Source organism: Marmota marmota, unplaced genomic scaffold (genome assembly GCF_001458135.2).
Source record: "Marmota marmota marmota unplaced genomic scaffold, marMar, whole genome shotgun sequence".
Taxonomy (NCBI): domain Eukaryota; kingdom Metazoa; phylum Chordata; class Mammalia; order Rodentia; family Sciuridae; genus Marmota; species Marmota marmota.
This window is the reverse complement of record NW_026000205.1, coordinates 3,317,844-3,334,076: the sequence shown is the minus strand read 5'-3', so window position 1 is coordinate 3,334,076 and position 16,233 is coordinate 3,317,844. Positions and strand designations below refer to the sequence as shown.

The window sequence follows — 16,233 nt, the reverse complement described above, 5'->3', positions numbered from 1 at the left end:
AATCAATGTAAAAATATTGAAGGAACCTGTTCCTCCCTCCTTCCCCTTCCTTCCGTTCTTCCTTTCTCTTTGCCTTTCTTTCCTTTGGTACTCAGTCTTTGAAACCGTCTGTGTATGTGGCACCCAGAGCCTGTCTGAATGGGCCTCAACCTTTTCAAGTGCTCAGTCGCCTTTGGGAGCTGGTGGCTGCTCCATCAATGGGCACATGTGTGGTGTCCCCTCCCTCTCTGCCAGAGCTGGCTGAGCGTGGGCCTGATCCTGACAGACAGGGTAGCATGCTCTTGCAATAGCATCCTCGTGGCTGCCTTGGGGACGACTCTTAAAGACACTGTCTGAGCATCTTGGTGCAACAGGGAGCACTTGTGTCAAGCTTCCGGCAGAGGCTTTGTGCAATTATTATTATTATTATTAGTTATTGTTGTTACTGGGGATTGAACCCAGCTGAGCCACACTCCCAGCCTGTTGTTTTATTTTTTTGTCTTGAGACAGTGTCTCACTGAGTTGCTTGGGCCTTGCTAAGTTGCTGAGGCTGGCTTCGAATCTGTGATCCTCCTGCCTCAGCCTCCTGAGCCTCTGGGATTATAGGCATGCACCACTGTGCACCTGGCAGCATCCACGAATTTCTAACATCTAACACCTGGAACTCTGGGCCTCTTGCCCTCTGAGGCTGCTGTAACATTCTAGAATCCTGTGATTTAAATAGTCTGTAACTCGCATTGCAGGACCCCTTGGGCCAGCATTCTGGGATTCCGACATTCTAGGAGTCTCTGGGTCTAACACTCCACCTCAGGGTCTTTGATTTAGATCAAGGGGTCAGCAAATCCGGCCCACGACTTGTTGTTGTGAACAAAGTTTGATTGGACACAGTCAAGCCCGTTCTGTCTGTGGCCTATCATCAGGCCCTGGTTGTCTTCTTGACCCACAAAAACAAAAATATATACTTTCTTTTTGCAGAAAAAAACTGCTGTGGTTTGACTGACCCCCCAAAACTCATGAAATTTACTCTCCATCATGAGGCATAAGGAGGGATGGAACTAATCTGTCTCTGATGTTTGGAGGTGAGACGTTTGGGAGGTAATCAAGTTTAAGTCAGGCCAAAAGAGTCGGGCCCTAATGTAATGAAACTGAGCTTAACCTGAGTCACCATGTGATGTCCTTATGCTGCCACCAGCAAGAGGGCCTTCCTAAGAGGCAGCTCCTCTCTCTGGGCTCTCTCAGCCTCCAGAACTGTAAGATGAATAAACCTTTATTCTTGACAAATTATGCAGTCTGTGGTAGCCAGGTACAGTAACCAGAAAACAACCAAAACATGGACACTCACCCTTGATCTAGATATTCAAAGACTCTAGGATGTGGTTTCCATACGTCTAGTTTATGACTGTGTTTAGTAACTTGAGCATAGGTTAAGGCATTCTTTTTCATGCATCGGTATTACCTAATATGTATTGTTTGACAGTATATTGTTCGAAAGGGAAATGAGGTTATGCTTCCCCATCTTAGCCGCTCACCCTACCTCCTGTCATTCCATTAGGTTGAACCCAATAAAATGATTCAATTCACTTTGGGGTGTGGGAAGGTAACCGTTTATTTATTTATTTATTTTTCTTTTTTGATGGTTGAACCTGGGGTGCTCTACCACTGAGCTATACTCTGAGCTCCTGTTACTTTTTTATTTTGGAGTGGGATCTCACTAAGTTGCTGAGGCTGGCCTTGAACTAGCAATCCTCCTGCCTCAGCCTCCCAGGTTGCTGGGATCACAGGCCTGCACCACTGCACCTGGCTACTTGTTGTTTTTGAAAACTCGTGGTAAAGTGCACATGCCATAAAATTTCCCAATGGTGGCGTTTAGTAGGCTCAACGTGTTGTGAACAGTTGTGCAATTGTTACTGCTGTCTAGCTCCAGGACATTTTCATCACCCCAAGAGGAAACCTCATGCCCCTGAAGCAATGGCTCCTCCATCCCTCCCTCCCCAGCCCCTAAAACTGCGGATCGGCTTGTGTCTATGGATTTTCCATGATTTCCTTGGACCTACAGAAATGGCCACTTTACATGAGCTGACTTGATCATTTTCTAGGATCTTCTCATTCTAGATTTCTCCTGGGAAGAAATGGCTGGTGGCCGAGAGGTTTGTGCTCTGTCACCCACAGGATAGCTGAGAATGAGCCCCCCAGGGCTCCCCAGGCCTGTAGGGGCCCTATGCATAGTTCACCCCCGTGTCCCCAAGTAAGAGCCTCTAGCTCCAGGGACACCACAAAAACTTTGCCACCCAGAATCAGAGAACCTTATGCCAATGACTCCGTGACCTGCTGAGGGGACCGAGGGGATGTTTGTCTCTATGGGGGAGGGGTCAGGCTCAGCCAGGACACTGTCACCCAGAGGGTGACCAGAGATGCCTGCGTCACAGAGCCAGTTCCAGCTTCTTGACTCAGAAATGACTTCCTCTAGCAACATGATTCTATTCTCAAACAGCATCAAACAGCAACGAAAGTATAAAAATATCCCCCTCAACTCCTGAAGCAAGCAGAGAGAGAGGGGAGGGCAGAAAAATCTGCTGGATGAAGAGGTTCCCGAATTGGGCTGTGGCTACTTCCTCTCGAGAAGCTTACAGGGTGCATGTGTCCTAAGAATGTTTAGTCTGTTCTTGTTTCTCTCTCTCTCTCTCTTTCTCTCTCTGTGTGTGCTGGGGATAGAACCCAGGGCCTCGTGTTGTTAATTTAACAAACGCGTACCTAGCTGTATACAGGCTGAACCTCCCTAATCGGGAAATCTAAAATCTGAAATATTCCAAAAATCTGAGACTCTTTGCATACTCTCGGGATACCACAAGAGGAAAATTCCACCCCTGACCTCATGGGAGGAGTCACAGTCAAAATACAGATGCACTGAAAATACTGCATAAAATTATCTTTAGTCTCAGCTGGACGAGGTGTGGCGTGCACACCTGCAATCCTAGTTCCTCGAGAGGCTGAGGCAGGAGGCCAGCCTGGGAAATGTAGACCCTGTCTTAAAATGAAAAGGACTGGGGATGTGGCTAGTGGGTTTTATCTCCAGGACTGTCCCCCCACCCAGAAAAATTATCTTCAGGCTCTAGTTATATATGAAACGTCAAGTGATTTTCGTGTTTGGACTTCTTGTCACATCCCCAAGATTTGGCATTAGGCATAAGGAAATATTCCAAAATCAGAAGCACTCTGGTCTCAAGCATTTTGGATAAGGGATGTGCCACCTGCACCAGGTGCCAGGTGCCGGTCTGTGGGTTTTAAGTCCAGTCACCCATTTAGTGTTCACTGCATCCTCTCGCTTCACAGATAAGGCAGTGAAGGCTCAGAGAGACCAAGACCTAAAACTCACCAACAGTGGACCTAGAAGATGAATCTTATCATCCTGGCTCCTGAGTTCAGGTTTTCAGCCATGGTGAACAGGAGAGGCGGTTAAGAACCACTATGATGCTGGGTGCAGTGATGTACCTTGTAATCTCAGCGACTAGGGAGGCTGAGGCAGGAGGATCACAAGTTGGAGGCCATACTCAGTAATTCATCGAGGCTCTAAGCAACTTGGCCAGAACTTGTCTCAACATAAAAAGGGCTGGGGATGTGGCTCAGTGGTTAAGTACCCCTGGATTCAATCCCTGTACAAGACAAAAAGAAAAACACAATAAGAACCGCTATGGCCAACATCTTCCCATTTACAGGTGGAAAATTGAGGCCCAGAGAAGGGATGATAGTGCTCAGCAGTCTTGACCTTTTTGGGGCAGGATGTTTTCCTTGGAACATTCGAGGAAGGCTGAATATTTATCTGTCTGCGGATACCAGGAGGGAGGGCTGGACATGTAGCTGGAAGCCAGGGGCGGGGGGCAGGGGGCTGTTGGTTCTTGCCGGAAGGACCTCGAAGGGTGCTGTGGGTGTCCTAAGCCAAGCCAAGACCACCAAACCCTGGAGGTCACACTACACCAGGAAGCTGGTGACCTCAAGATTAGGGTTTGGGACGGGGTCAGTTTTCCACCCACCTTCCACCTCCCCGAGCCCTCTCGACCTTCCCGGCTGCCCTGTAATTATGGTATGTGTGCGTCATGGGAAGAAGACAGGACAAACACACCCTGGGGCCGGGACCAGGCCACTCCTGTTTTCCCTGGTTAAAAAGCCTTGCCGGGGCCAGTGCCTGGAGAATCCAATAGGAACCTGGCAAACAGGGCCAATTTGTGATCCCAAGTGGTGTTTGAACACACCGAGCACTTCTTGGAAGACAAGGTAAGGAGGGAGGGAAGAAGGAGGGGAGGGGCTTCACCACCTTGGCCTCCTGGATCATTACTTTCAGCATCTGGGACGAGAAGGGAAGTCTTACTGTGGCCACATTGAAATTCATGTCACAGCCCTGGGCGGCCCACCCAGAAAACCCCTGTGAAGGTGGGAGCGTGTTTTGTCACATTCGGATGTGCTTTGTCCCTCTGTGACCCGCAGGAATTCTTGCAGTTGCTGGTGAAGCTATTGAGCACAGCAGCGAGTCTGCTGAGCGAGCCTTTAGCTTTGGCGACTGACTCAGCGGCTGGCGGTCCACGCTGGTGTGTGACTTACACACACGGAGCACTGCAGCTCTGAGATGGTGTTTTTTTTTTTTGGTGCCAGGGATGGAATCCAGAACCTCACATGTGCCAGGCAGCGGCTGTGTCACTGAGTCATACCCCAGCCCTGTGACTCTTCATAAACGGAACACACCCATGTATCCAGCCTTAGCATGAACCCCATCCCTGGTGTCCCAGGGGGTGCTCCTCAAGGATAGTTGATCGTGACTTCTAACACCCCAGAATCCCTCTATCTTTTTTTTTTTTTTTGGTACCAAGGATTGAACCCAGGGATACTTAACCACTGAGCCGCATCCCCTGTCCTTTTTATTTATTTATTTATTTTATTTTGAGACAGGGTCTTGCTGATTTGCTGGGGTTTCACTAAATGGCTGAGGCTGGCTTTGAACTCTCCATCTTCCTGCCTCGGCCTTCCAAGTAGCTGGGATTGCGGGCGTGGGCCACCACAGCCTGCTCCTTTGCCTGTGCTTGAACTTGATGTGAATGGAATCATTCAGTCCTCAATGCGATGTCATGGACTCCGTCCCTGTTCCCTCCCCCAGCTGTAGACCATGCCTCGGTGTGACTATACAGGTGTGTCCCCAGCTGGGCTTTTGACCAGCGTGTACGTGCTTTTCCAGGAAGGGGTAGGATTGTGGGTCAGGGGAGAGGACCCCACATTCAGTGGCAGTGAATTCCACCCTGGAGTTCCCAGGGCAGAAGTTCCAGCCAGACTGGCAGATGGCCAAGCACGCATGCACAGAGACGCACATCTAATGGCACTTGTCATCTTGAAAAACTGAAAGAAACTGGGTAGTTTGTTTTAGAAGTGCTGGGGATTGAACTCGGCCTCGGGCATCTAGGCAAAGGCTCTGCCGTGAGTTCCATCCCCAGCCCTTGAGAGGTTGAAAGAATCTCTTAGTTTCTGTGTGTCCATCCGTGTCTTCCTTCTTTCCGTTGCCAGGTACTTACTTACTGTGTGCTGAGTACTGTTCTGGATGCTGGGAACAGTGTGGAGCCCAGAGCAGGGCGGGGCTGATGTTCTGGGAAATGGGGATAATAATAATATTGATTTTCTGGGAAATGGGGATAATGTCATGCTCACTTCCTAGGATTGTTATGAGGCACATAATAGGTGTTCAATGAATATCGCCTGTTATTTTATTTATTTAAAAAAAATTTTAGTTGTAGTTGAACATGATACCTTTTATTTATTTATTTATTCATTTATTTTTATGTGTTGCTGGAATGGAACCCAGTGCCTCACATGTGCTAGGCAAGTGCTTTACCACTGAGCCACTAACCCCAGCCCCATCATCTGTTATTTTAATTATCAAAAAGAATAATGGCCGTCATGTTTTATCTGTAGATTGAAGCATGTAAACATAGTCTTTACAAACACACAAATGTAACTTATCGTAAAAGTGATAAAATAATGCTTCTCGTGAGGATCATTATCATTATTACCAGAGGCCGTTCTCACCAGGTCTGAGGCTGGTGACCAGGCATGACCATGCAGCCACGGACTGATTTTGAAGAAGGAGGTGGGCGGGTGTAGACAGCGGGAAGCCAATCCAAGACAAACTAAGTGGAAAAGATGAGGAGATGGGACGTGGGTGTCCAGTGTCTTGGTTTCTGCTTAGAATGTTCAGGAGGAAATGCTGTAAAGTGGTCTAGTTGCTTATGCGCAAGAAGTTTGATGGTTTTAATCAGCAGGAGCTGAGGGGTAGGGGTGGGGGTGGGGGTGGTGGATGGTCACCAGGGCAGCTGGGTGAGTGATGCTCACTGTGGCCCAGCGCTGTGTGCAGCTCCCCTCCATGATGTGCCCGTTCAATGCCCTTGGAGGCAGGCATATCATCACCCCCTTCTACAGATGGGGGGCTGAGGCCGAGGACTGGGGAGGGCTTAGGTTTACAGAGGCTGTGCACATTTCACTCTGGGGATGATGACAGCAGAGTGCCTAACACAAAATGTGGCTTGACCTCGTAGGGCTGCCAGGCAGGATGGGGAGTGACTCGACTTCCTCCCTGTCCTTCCTGTTACGTTAGCACCAGCTGAAGCTCTGGGCAGTGCCAGCCAACCCATAATAGTCAGCAGAGAGCCACAGGGCCACTCTGACATGGGGCAGGTCAGGGACTCCTCCTGGGTCCTCTTGTCCCCAAAGCTCCATCTGTTGAGTCCCACTCTGTGCCAGGTGCATGGCGCGCATGGACTCCTCAGGGTCCCACAGGACGGGCGAGGGGTCCTCCTTGGTGACTCCCTTCCCAGGGCAGGAAGCAGGGGGGGCCGCTGAAATCCCCAGAGCAGGTTACGGAGCCCGGATCTGCTGGGGCCTGGAGCTGTGTCGCTCCCCAGCCCTGGAGTCTCAGGTTAGGGATGACGGACAGCCCGAGGCCCAGGCTCCAGAGAGGGGCAGACAGGGGTGGAAACTCGGTTCTGTCCTCTCCTTACCTGAGTGATCTTGGATAAGTCACCTGCGTTGTGCTTCGGTTTCCTCACCTGCAGAAGGGGTTTAACACCACAGTGTCAAGGTCAGAGGGTTGGTCCAGGAAGGAGGATGACACAATGTTCAAAGCTGCTTGGACCAATGCCTGGGACCCAACCCGAGGTGCCCAATAGAGGGTGACGTCTAATAGGAAGTCCTAATCATTGCTGGTAGATCCTGTTGCCTCTCTGCTCAGCACCCTCCCATCTCCCACCTCATTAGTAATACAAGACAGAGTCCTTAGGAGCCCAGTGGACCCATGTACTCTGCCCCCCCCCCACTTCCTTCCAGCACCCCTGCTCTCCTGCCTCAAGGCCTCTGCACTGGCTGTTCCCTCTGCCTGGAACACCCTTCCCCGGATCTTCATGGCACCCTTCCTCAATTCCTTTAGTTTCCTCTCAAATGTCACCAACTCAGAGAAGTGTTCCCTGTGTGATGCCCACCCTCCAGAGCCTTCATCACCTTAGGAACCCCTGTGTATTTTGCTCATTTCTGTCTTGACCGGCTGAATCCTCCCCCTGCAGGGTCAACTCCCAGGGGAAAGCCTTTTGTCTATCTTGGCCTGCTCAGGCGCCTCAGTGCCTGGAACAGCACCTGGAACAGAACAAGGGCTCAGGAACTGTGTCGTGTGAATGAGAGAATTGTCGAGAATTCATATTTTATGTGTCCCACCTTCCCAATATTATCACTGCTTTTTTATTTATTCATTTTTGGGATACTGAGGATTGAACTCAGGGACACCACTCAACCACTGAGCCCCATCCCCAGACCTATTTTGTATTTTATTTAGAGCAGGATCTCACTGAGTTGCTTAGTGCCTCGCTTTTGCTGAGGCTGGCTTTGAACTCATGATCCTCCTGCCTCAGACTCCTGAGCTGCTGGGATTACAGGTGTAATCGCCACCATGTCCGGCTTATCATTGCTTTTAAGAATTACAAGTAGTAGGATTCAATTGTTCTCCATCTGTGAGCCAGTTACATGGGTATATTCAGGGTATGAAACCCAGAAAGCTGGACCTTTGTGACATGAGCACTCAGGTCCAAGGGTTTTTTTTTTTTTTTTTTGTGGTGCTGGGGATTGAACCCAGGGCCTTGTGCATGCAAGGCAAGCACTCTACCAACTGAGCTGTATCCCCAGCTCGTGTTTTACTCTGATCTCATTTATGTTAAAAAAGGATGAGAAGATTGCTTATGTGTACATTTTCACTGTATCAAGATTAGAAAATGCAGATGAAGAAGAACTAAGATAAATACTTCCGTTGTGAATACAGACAGCCGTTTCCCCCTCTTGATGAACAGAGTACACTATTTCATTTCAATTGCTTCTCACTTTTATTTTTATTTTTTATAATTATAAGAGGAAATTCTTTCCTTTTTTTTTTTCTTTCTTTTGAGATGGGATCTTGCTATGTTGCCGACACTGGTTCCAAATTCCTGGGGCTCAAGTGATGCTCCTGACTCAAGTAATAATTGGCTAAGGTTCTAGTAAATTAATATTTTGTAATTCCAAGATTTTTATTGTGATAGAATTCTTCTCCTTCTCCTTCTCCTTCTCCTTCTTTGGTACCAGGGATTGAACCCAGGGGCCCTCGACCACTGAGCCCCATCCCCAGCCCTATTTTGTATTTATTTAGAGCAGGGTCTCACTGGGTTGCTTAGCGCCTCTGTCTGGCTTTGACTTTATGATCCTCCTGCTTGGCCTCCAGAGGCACTGGAATCTGTCAATAAAGCTGGGTGTGGTGGCCTCCTTGACAGCGTTCTAACATGATGTTCTAGGATTCCACGATACTGAGGAGCTCCTGCTCCAGTGTATTCCCATTCTAGAATCCCAATGTTCTAAGCTGTTGGAGTTCTAAAGATGCGATACCCTAGGACTCCAGGATGCGCACCAGCCAGCGTTCTAACGTTTTGGCATTCAGGAGTTCTAGTCTTCTGCACTGGGCACAGTGACACATGCCTGAATCTCTGCGAATCAGGAAGCTAGGGCAGGAGGATAGCAAGTTAGAAGCCAGCCTCAGCAACTTAGTGAGATTTTTTTTTTCCAAAATAGAAAATAAAAAGAGCTGGGGATATAGGTTGGTGGTAGAGTGCCCCTAGGTTCACAAAAAGAAACAAAGAAAAAAAAAAAAAGGATTAGAATCTTCTGATGGTCTGAATCCCAGGGGTGCAATATTCCAGAATTCCGAGGCGTGAGTTCTAAACCCTGGTTAGAAGCCAGTGGTCTAAGCACGGGCATGCATGTCTCCAGGATGCTGAGGGAGGAGCTTCTAGGATTCCCAAAGCCTTGGGAGTTTTCTTCTCTGAAATTTCCCTGGGTGTCTCTCCCGCCCAGGTGTCTGGACCCCAATGGAGAACGATTCGCTCAGCTACCCCTACGAGTACGGGGACTACAGTGACCTTCTGGATGTCCCCGTGGACTGCCCGGACGGCGCCTGCCTCTCCACCGACACGATCCGCGTGGCCCCTCTGCTGCTGTACTCTGCGGTCTTCCTGCTGGGCGTGCCGGGCAACGTCATGGTGGCCTGGGTGGCCGGGAAGGAGGCCAGCCGGAGGGTTGGGGCCACCTGGTTCCTGCACCTGGCCGTGGCCGACCTCTTGTGCTGTTTGTCCCTGCCCATCCTGGCGGTGCCGATCGCCCGGGAAGGCCACTGGCCCTACGGGGCCGCGGGGTGCCGGCTGCTGCCCTCGGCCATCCTGTTGTCCATGTACGCCAGCGTCCTGCTGCTAGCCGCCCTCAGCGCTGACCTCTGCCTGCTGGCCCTCGGGCCCACCTGGTGGGCAGCGGCTCAGCGGACTCGTGCCGTGCGGGTGGCGCAGGGCGCGGCCTGGGCGCTGGCCTTGCTGCTGACCGCGCCCTCGGCGCTGCACCGCCGCCTGCACCAGGAGCACTTCCCCGCCCGGCTCCTGTGCGTGGTGGACTATGGGGGCTCCGCCGCGGCCGAGGGCGCCGTGACCGCCCTGCGCTTCATCTTCGGCTTCCTGGGGCCCCTGGTGTTCGTGGCCGGCTGCCACGGTGCCCTCCTGTGCCGAGTGACCCGACGCCACTGGCCTCTGGGCGTGGCGGTCATGGTGGGGTTTTTCGTCTGCTGGGCCCCCTACCACATCCTGGGGCTGGTCCTCACCGTGGCTGCCCCAAACTCCACGCTCCTGGCCCGGGCCCTCCGCGCTGAACCCCTGGTCGTGGGCCTGGCCCTTGCTCACAGCTGTCTCAATCCTATGCTCTTCCTATATTTTGGGCGGGCTCAACTGCGACGGTCACTGCCAGCTGCTTGTCACTGGGCCCTGAGGGAGTCTCAGGATGAGGAGGAAAATGCAGTAAGCAAGGTATTCACCAGTCATGATCTGGTGTCAGAGATGGAAGTGTAGGCAAGAGGGACATTGGCTTTTTAATCTTCTATTCCATTTCACAAATAGCTTCAGGCAAAGCTGGATCCAGGAGTTTCATTTTCTCCATTCATTCAAAGAACATTCATAGGCCCTTGCTGTATGCCAGGCCTTGATATAGGCATCAGGGTACAGTAGTGACCAGGACAGACACAAATTCTGCACTCAGAGAGCTGATGTTGTAAGGGAGGAAGACAGACAATAAGCAAGTAAATGAACATGGAATATGGGAAGGGTGATAAGTCTAAGAAACCTAAAAGAGACAAACGGGACTGGATGGGGCAGGAGATGTCAGTCAAAAAAAGGTCCCTGGGGTAAGGTGATATTTGAGCCCAAACCTACACAAGGGGAGCAGGAGTTGTGCTTATAACTGGGAGAAAATTGTTCCAAGCAGAGGAACCAGCAGCATATCATGTGTAAAGGCCCTGAGGTGGCTGGAGGCAGAGCTCATGGCAGAGCACTTGCCTAGTAAGTCCCAGGAAATATTTTGGCCCTACTTATACTAAAAATTATTTGTTGTTTATTTACAATTCAAACACAGAACACTCAGTATTTTTTTCCAAGTTCCCTACTCTGAGTGCTTGATTGACTTAGATTTTAATAAAACCCCTCTCTGGTTGCTGGTGGAGATGTCTAGAGAAGGAAGCAGGAAGTAAGGAGCCAAGTGAGGAGGTTACTGCAATCGTCCATGCAAGAGGTGGTCAGGGTGGTAGAGCAGAGGTACTGGGAGGCTATTTTGACAAAAGGCCATGTCCAAACTCCTTGGCTTGGCATTCGAGGCTTCTCTCCACCACTTCCACTCTAGCTTCTCAGACCCCATAGGAGGCAGAATAATGGCTGCCAGTGTTGTGCACATCCTAATTCCCTGGCGCTGTGAAACCCTACATTGCAAAAGGGACTTGCAGATGTGATGAAGTTAGGGATGGGGACATTATTCTGGCCTGTCCAGGTGGGCCCAAAGTCATCACAAGGGTCCTTTAAAGAGTAAAGTAGGAGATCTGAGTCAGTAGCAGAAGATGTGATAACCAAAGCAGAGCCTCCAGTGACAAGAGGAAGGAGCCACAAGCCAAGGAATGCAGGTGGCCTCCAGAAGCTGAAAAAAGTCAGGGACAGATTCTCTCCCAAACTTCCAGAAGGAAAGCAGACCTACCAACACCTTGACTTCACACTTTTGACTGCCAACATCTTAAGAGAACAGGTCACATTGTTTTCAGTGGCTATGTTTGTTACAGCGGCCACAGGGAGCTCATACAAACTGCCTGGGCTGTCTTATTTTCGTGCCTCTGGGCCTTTTCTCAAGCTGGCACTGCTGCCTGGAATGCCTGTCTCATCTATGCTGCCTGATTTGGTGATAACAAGTCACCTATGACTATCCAAACTAAAATTAATTGCAGTTTAAAATTTAGTCCTCAGGTTTACTGGCCATAGTTCAAAGGCCCAATAGCCAAATGTGGTTAGTGGCTGTCATATCGGACTGTATAGGTATAGAACATTTCCATCACTGCAGAAAATTCTAGAAGACCAGGCCTCTCTAGAATCTCCTTTAGAATTTCATCAGTTTGGGGATTTCTTTTCTTTCTTTCTTTTTTTTTTTTCCTGAATTGGGGATTGAACCAGGGGTGCTTTGCCACTGAGCTACATCCCTAGCCCTTTTTTTTTTTTTTTTTTTTGAGAGAGAGAATTTTAATATTTTTTAGTTTTCGGCCGACACAACATCTTTGTTTGTATGTGGTGCTGAGGATCGAACCCGGGCCGCACGCATGCCAGGCGAGCGCGCTACCGCTTGAGCCACATCCCCAGCCCCATCCCTAGCCCTTTTTAAAAATTTTAAACAGGATCTCACTAAGTTGCTTAGCACTCACTACATTGCTGAGGCTGACCACTTGCGATCCTCCTGCCTCACGCCCATATTGCTGGGATCACAGGTGTGTGCTACGGCACCTTGCTGCTTGGGTCTTTTAAACCCCGTGAGTGGCACCTGTGTGGGTGGCACTTTGCACGTTTCTCCTTTAGAGTATATATTAGTCATCTTTTTGTGACTTTCACCACATTCTCGACACAAGCTACTTATGAAAAAGAGAGGTTTGTTTGGTTTAGAGTGTAGGAAGCTAAAAGCCCAAGTTGCATAGCTCAGGCTCAGCAAGGCCTCCCTGGTCTGCACCACCTCGTGGTGGTCGGAGGGTGAGGAGCAAGCCCACTGCCTTCCAGCCAGGAGCTGAGAGCTGGGCGGGTCCAGGCTTGCTCAGCCAGCCAATGAAGGCTCAAGGAACTGCAGAAGCCCTCCCATTGATTTAAGGATCACTAGGCCCCACCTCTTAAAGGCGCCACAGCATCTCGGAATAGCGTCATTCCAAAGACCAGCCTACAATCATAGGAACCTTAGGGAAGGGGGGACTCAATCCAATCACATCCAGACTACAGCAAGGTAGTTCTCACATTAACCCACAGACAGGGTGAGAGGCTTCATTTTACAAGCTGAGGACCAGGAAGAGAAAGTCATTTGCCCAAAAATCACACAGCAAGGACACTGGAGAGCTGGAATTTGATTTCATTTTTACTTGACTCCAATGCTCATACTCTTCATCACCAAAGTTTTCCTGCAGGGCCTTACTCAAATGGCATGTCCTCCAGGGAGCCTTCCCCAATTCATGACCTTCTTAAGCAATGGTGCTTTTCTGTACTGTGAGTCTCAGGAGCACAGTTCTCAGATGAACCACAAATTCCTCAAGAGTGACAACTGGACCTGTTTAATTGCTGTCTCTCCGCTCCTCTCCTATACCTTAGAAACAGCCAGATTGCCTTATATTTGTCTAGATCCTTTCCCCCCAACTAGACTGTGGGCTCCCTGATGGTGGAGACCTCTTTCTGGCTATTTCCTTTTACTTCATTGGATATAGGAACAGAATTTAGGTTCTCAACAATTCATGTTTTATTTTCAGTATTTTATTCAGAATTGTTATGCATGAATTATCAAGACAGTCTGTTTTGTACAATGAATTGTTTTTTTCCTGGGACAATTTATAGTACTGCTTGAAAGGTTGGGAAAAATCTTTCCATGAATCTGCCAGGGCCAGGTGCCACTTGGGTGTTCGTGGATAACTTTTAAAAACAACCTTGATAGGGTTCAAATTCTTTCATACCTTATTTTATTAGCCTTTTAAAAAAATAATAAGAGTAAATTTCACGGGAGCTTCCAAATGTATTTCTGTGCAATTTTACATAAAATTTTCTTGATCATTAAAAATAACCAGTTTTTTTATTTATTATAAATTTTCCTTGTTTTTGTTCTTGTTGATATTTGTTTATTTTTGATAATAAAATAGTGATTTTCTTAAGTTTTCAAAGAACCATGTCTTGATGATTTTTCCAATAATTAGTCTCAAGTGTGCTACTCAATCCTACTGTTGGTAGGTTGTGACTTTTTTTATTTTGGTCCTGGGGATTGAACCCAGGGGCACTTAACCACTAAGCCACATCCCAACTCTTTTTATGTTTTATTTAGAGACAGGGCCTCACTAAGTTGCTGAGGCTGGCCTTGAACTTGTGATCCTCCTGCCTCAGCCTCCCAAGCTGCTGGGATTACAGGCACGCACCACCAAGCTTGGCAGATTGTGACCTTATTCTGATCTTCCTTTTTTTTTCTTAACAATTGTAGGTCTTGTTTGGAAATCTTAAGTAAAATTCTTAGTTTGTTTCTGCTGCTTCCTCTTTTGATAATAATATATGGATTGCCTTCTCTCTATATGAGGTTATTTCCCAAATGTTTGATAATTATATCCAACAGCCTATCCGACATCCACACCTGATAGTCAATGAATAACCCAAACTTTACACGGGCTGAGCATCTCTGATGTGAAAGTCTGAAATCCAAAATGCTCCAAAATCCCAAATTTTTGAGTGCTGAAATGATGGCATGAGTAGAAAATTCCACAGCTCACCTCATGTGATGTGTTGCAATTAAAATGTTAGCCACGACACTTGGGCTTGGGTCGTGGCTCAGTGGTAGAGAGCTTTCCTAGCCCATGTCAATCCTCAGCACCACATAAAAATACATAAATAAAAATAAAGATATTATGTCCATCTACAACTAAAAAACATTTTAAGAAATGTTAGACATGCTAAGAGATCATGTAAAACTAACTATGTGTATAAGGCTATGTGTATAAGTCTATATAAATCATAAATAAATTTTCTGTTTAGACTTGGGTTCTATGCCCAAGATAGAGCGCTCTCTCTCTCTCTCTCTCTCTCTCTCTCTCTCTCTCTATATATATATATATATATATATATATGCAAATATTCTTAAATCTGAAAAAAAAATGAATCCCAAAACACTTCTGGTCCTAAATACTTTGGATAAGGGACACTCAACCCGTGTGCTCAAGACTGAGCACTGATTTTCTTTCTTGGCCCTCCTCATACTCTTTTTGAGCTCAGTGGACAGCAGCTCCATACTTCCAGGTGCTTAGGATGGAAAAAAAATTAGGCTCATTCCCGTCGTCTCTGTTTGCATCAGATGCTATAGCCAAGGCACCAGCCAGCCTCTCTGTTTTTTTTTTTTTTTTTTTTTTAAATATCTCCAGAATCCAACCACCACGCGCAAAATTTAGGATCATTCCCTCTGCCGTGACCTTGGCCCGATGCTGCCATTTCTCACATTCTTATCGACCACCTTACTTCCTCATTACCCTTTTCTCATCTGGACTCTCTGTTCTCCACACGGGAGGCATAGTGTCCCGTTAAAGCCAAGGGCAGATCCTGTCTCAAGTCCCTCTGGTGACTCCTGCCTCACTCAGAGGACAAGCCAAAGTCTTTGCCATGGCGTCTACTTTCTGTCCCCCTCCTCCCCCACCTCACCCCCACTCTTCCTCCCTCCTCCCCCTCCAGCCACACAAGGCTCCTTGAAGCTTCTGGAACTCATCATGTTTGTTCCCAACTCAACCTTTGCGTTTGCGGTTGCCTCTTCCTGGGATGCTCCCCCTCCAGGTGTCTGCCTGCATCTCAACTTTTTGCAGCCTTCTGTTCAAATGCTATTTTATGGAAGGTGTCTTCTGACCATGCTACTAAAAACAGCTTCACGCCATATGCTCCCTCTGCTTTGTATTTTTCCTTAGAGCAGGCAATTGCTTAACATCCTGTTGACTTTTATTTTTGCGTCTGCCTCTGTATCTCCCATTAACATGATCTCCCTGGGAACGGGGACTTTTGTCTTTTTCGTTCATGGCTGTCCTCTCAGTTCTTAGAACTTACTCCTGATCTGAAGCTTGTACCCTCTTAAGGGTAATGCTTTCTTTCTTTTCTTTTTTTTGTACCAGGGATTGAACCCAAGGGTACTCAACCACTGAGCCACATCCCCAGCCCTTTCTTATGTTTTATTTAGAAACAGAGACTCTACCAAGTTGCTCAGGGCCTTGCTAAATTGCTGTGGCTGGCTTTGAACTCGCCATCCTCCTGCTTCAGCCTTCCATGCTGCTGGGATTAGAGGTGTGAGCCACTGTGACTGGCTGGGTAATGTTATCTTAGTGAAAAGGGAATGATGGGAAGGATATACTAATAAAAATATTTTACATTTATTGAGTTCCTGTATATAATGTTGTGGGAAACAGTTGATGTACACTTTTCCACTTGAACAATCTTGAACTGTTCAAGGTACTAGGTATTAGGTCTGGGGAATGTAGGTAAGTGATAGAGTGCTTGCCTAGCATAAGTGAGGCCCTGGGTTCCACCCCCAGCACCACTACTAAAAACAAAACAAAAAACCCCAACACTGGGAAAAGTAAGTTGTTAGGATGGTCTTAGGCCTGAG

General features: G+C 48.1%; 1 protein-coding gene across 4 annotated transcripts in view; it reads left to right on the top strand.

Moving 5' to 3' along the window:
- The window catches only part of C5ar2 (complement C5a receptor 2), a 13,634-nt gene extending 1,552 nt beyond the window's left edge, over positions 1-12,082 (top strand). Inside the window, exons 1-2 of one of the 4 annotated variants that reach the window (XM_015496636.2) lie at positions 3,854-4,248; positions 9,376-12,082. In XM_015496636.2, coding sequence (XP_015352122.1) covers positions 9,390-10,409 — 1,020 coding nt within the window. In that variant the 5' untranslated portion in view covers positions 3,854-4,248; positions 9,376-9,389 and the 3' untranslated portion in view covers positions 10,410-12,082. The other 3 variants (XM_048790641.1, XM_048790642.1, XM_048790643.1) reach the window with 3 other exon arrangements.
- The last annotated feature ends 4,151 nt before the right edge of the window (positions 12,083-16,233 follow it).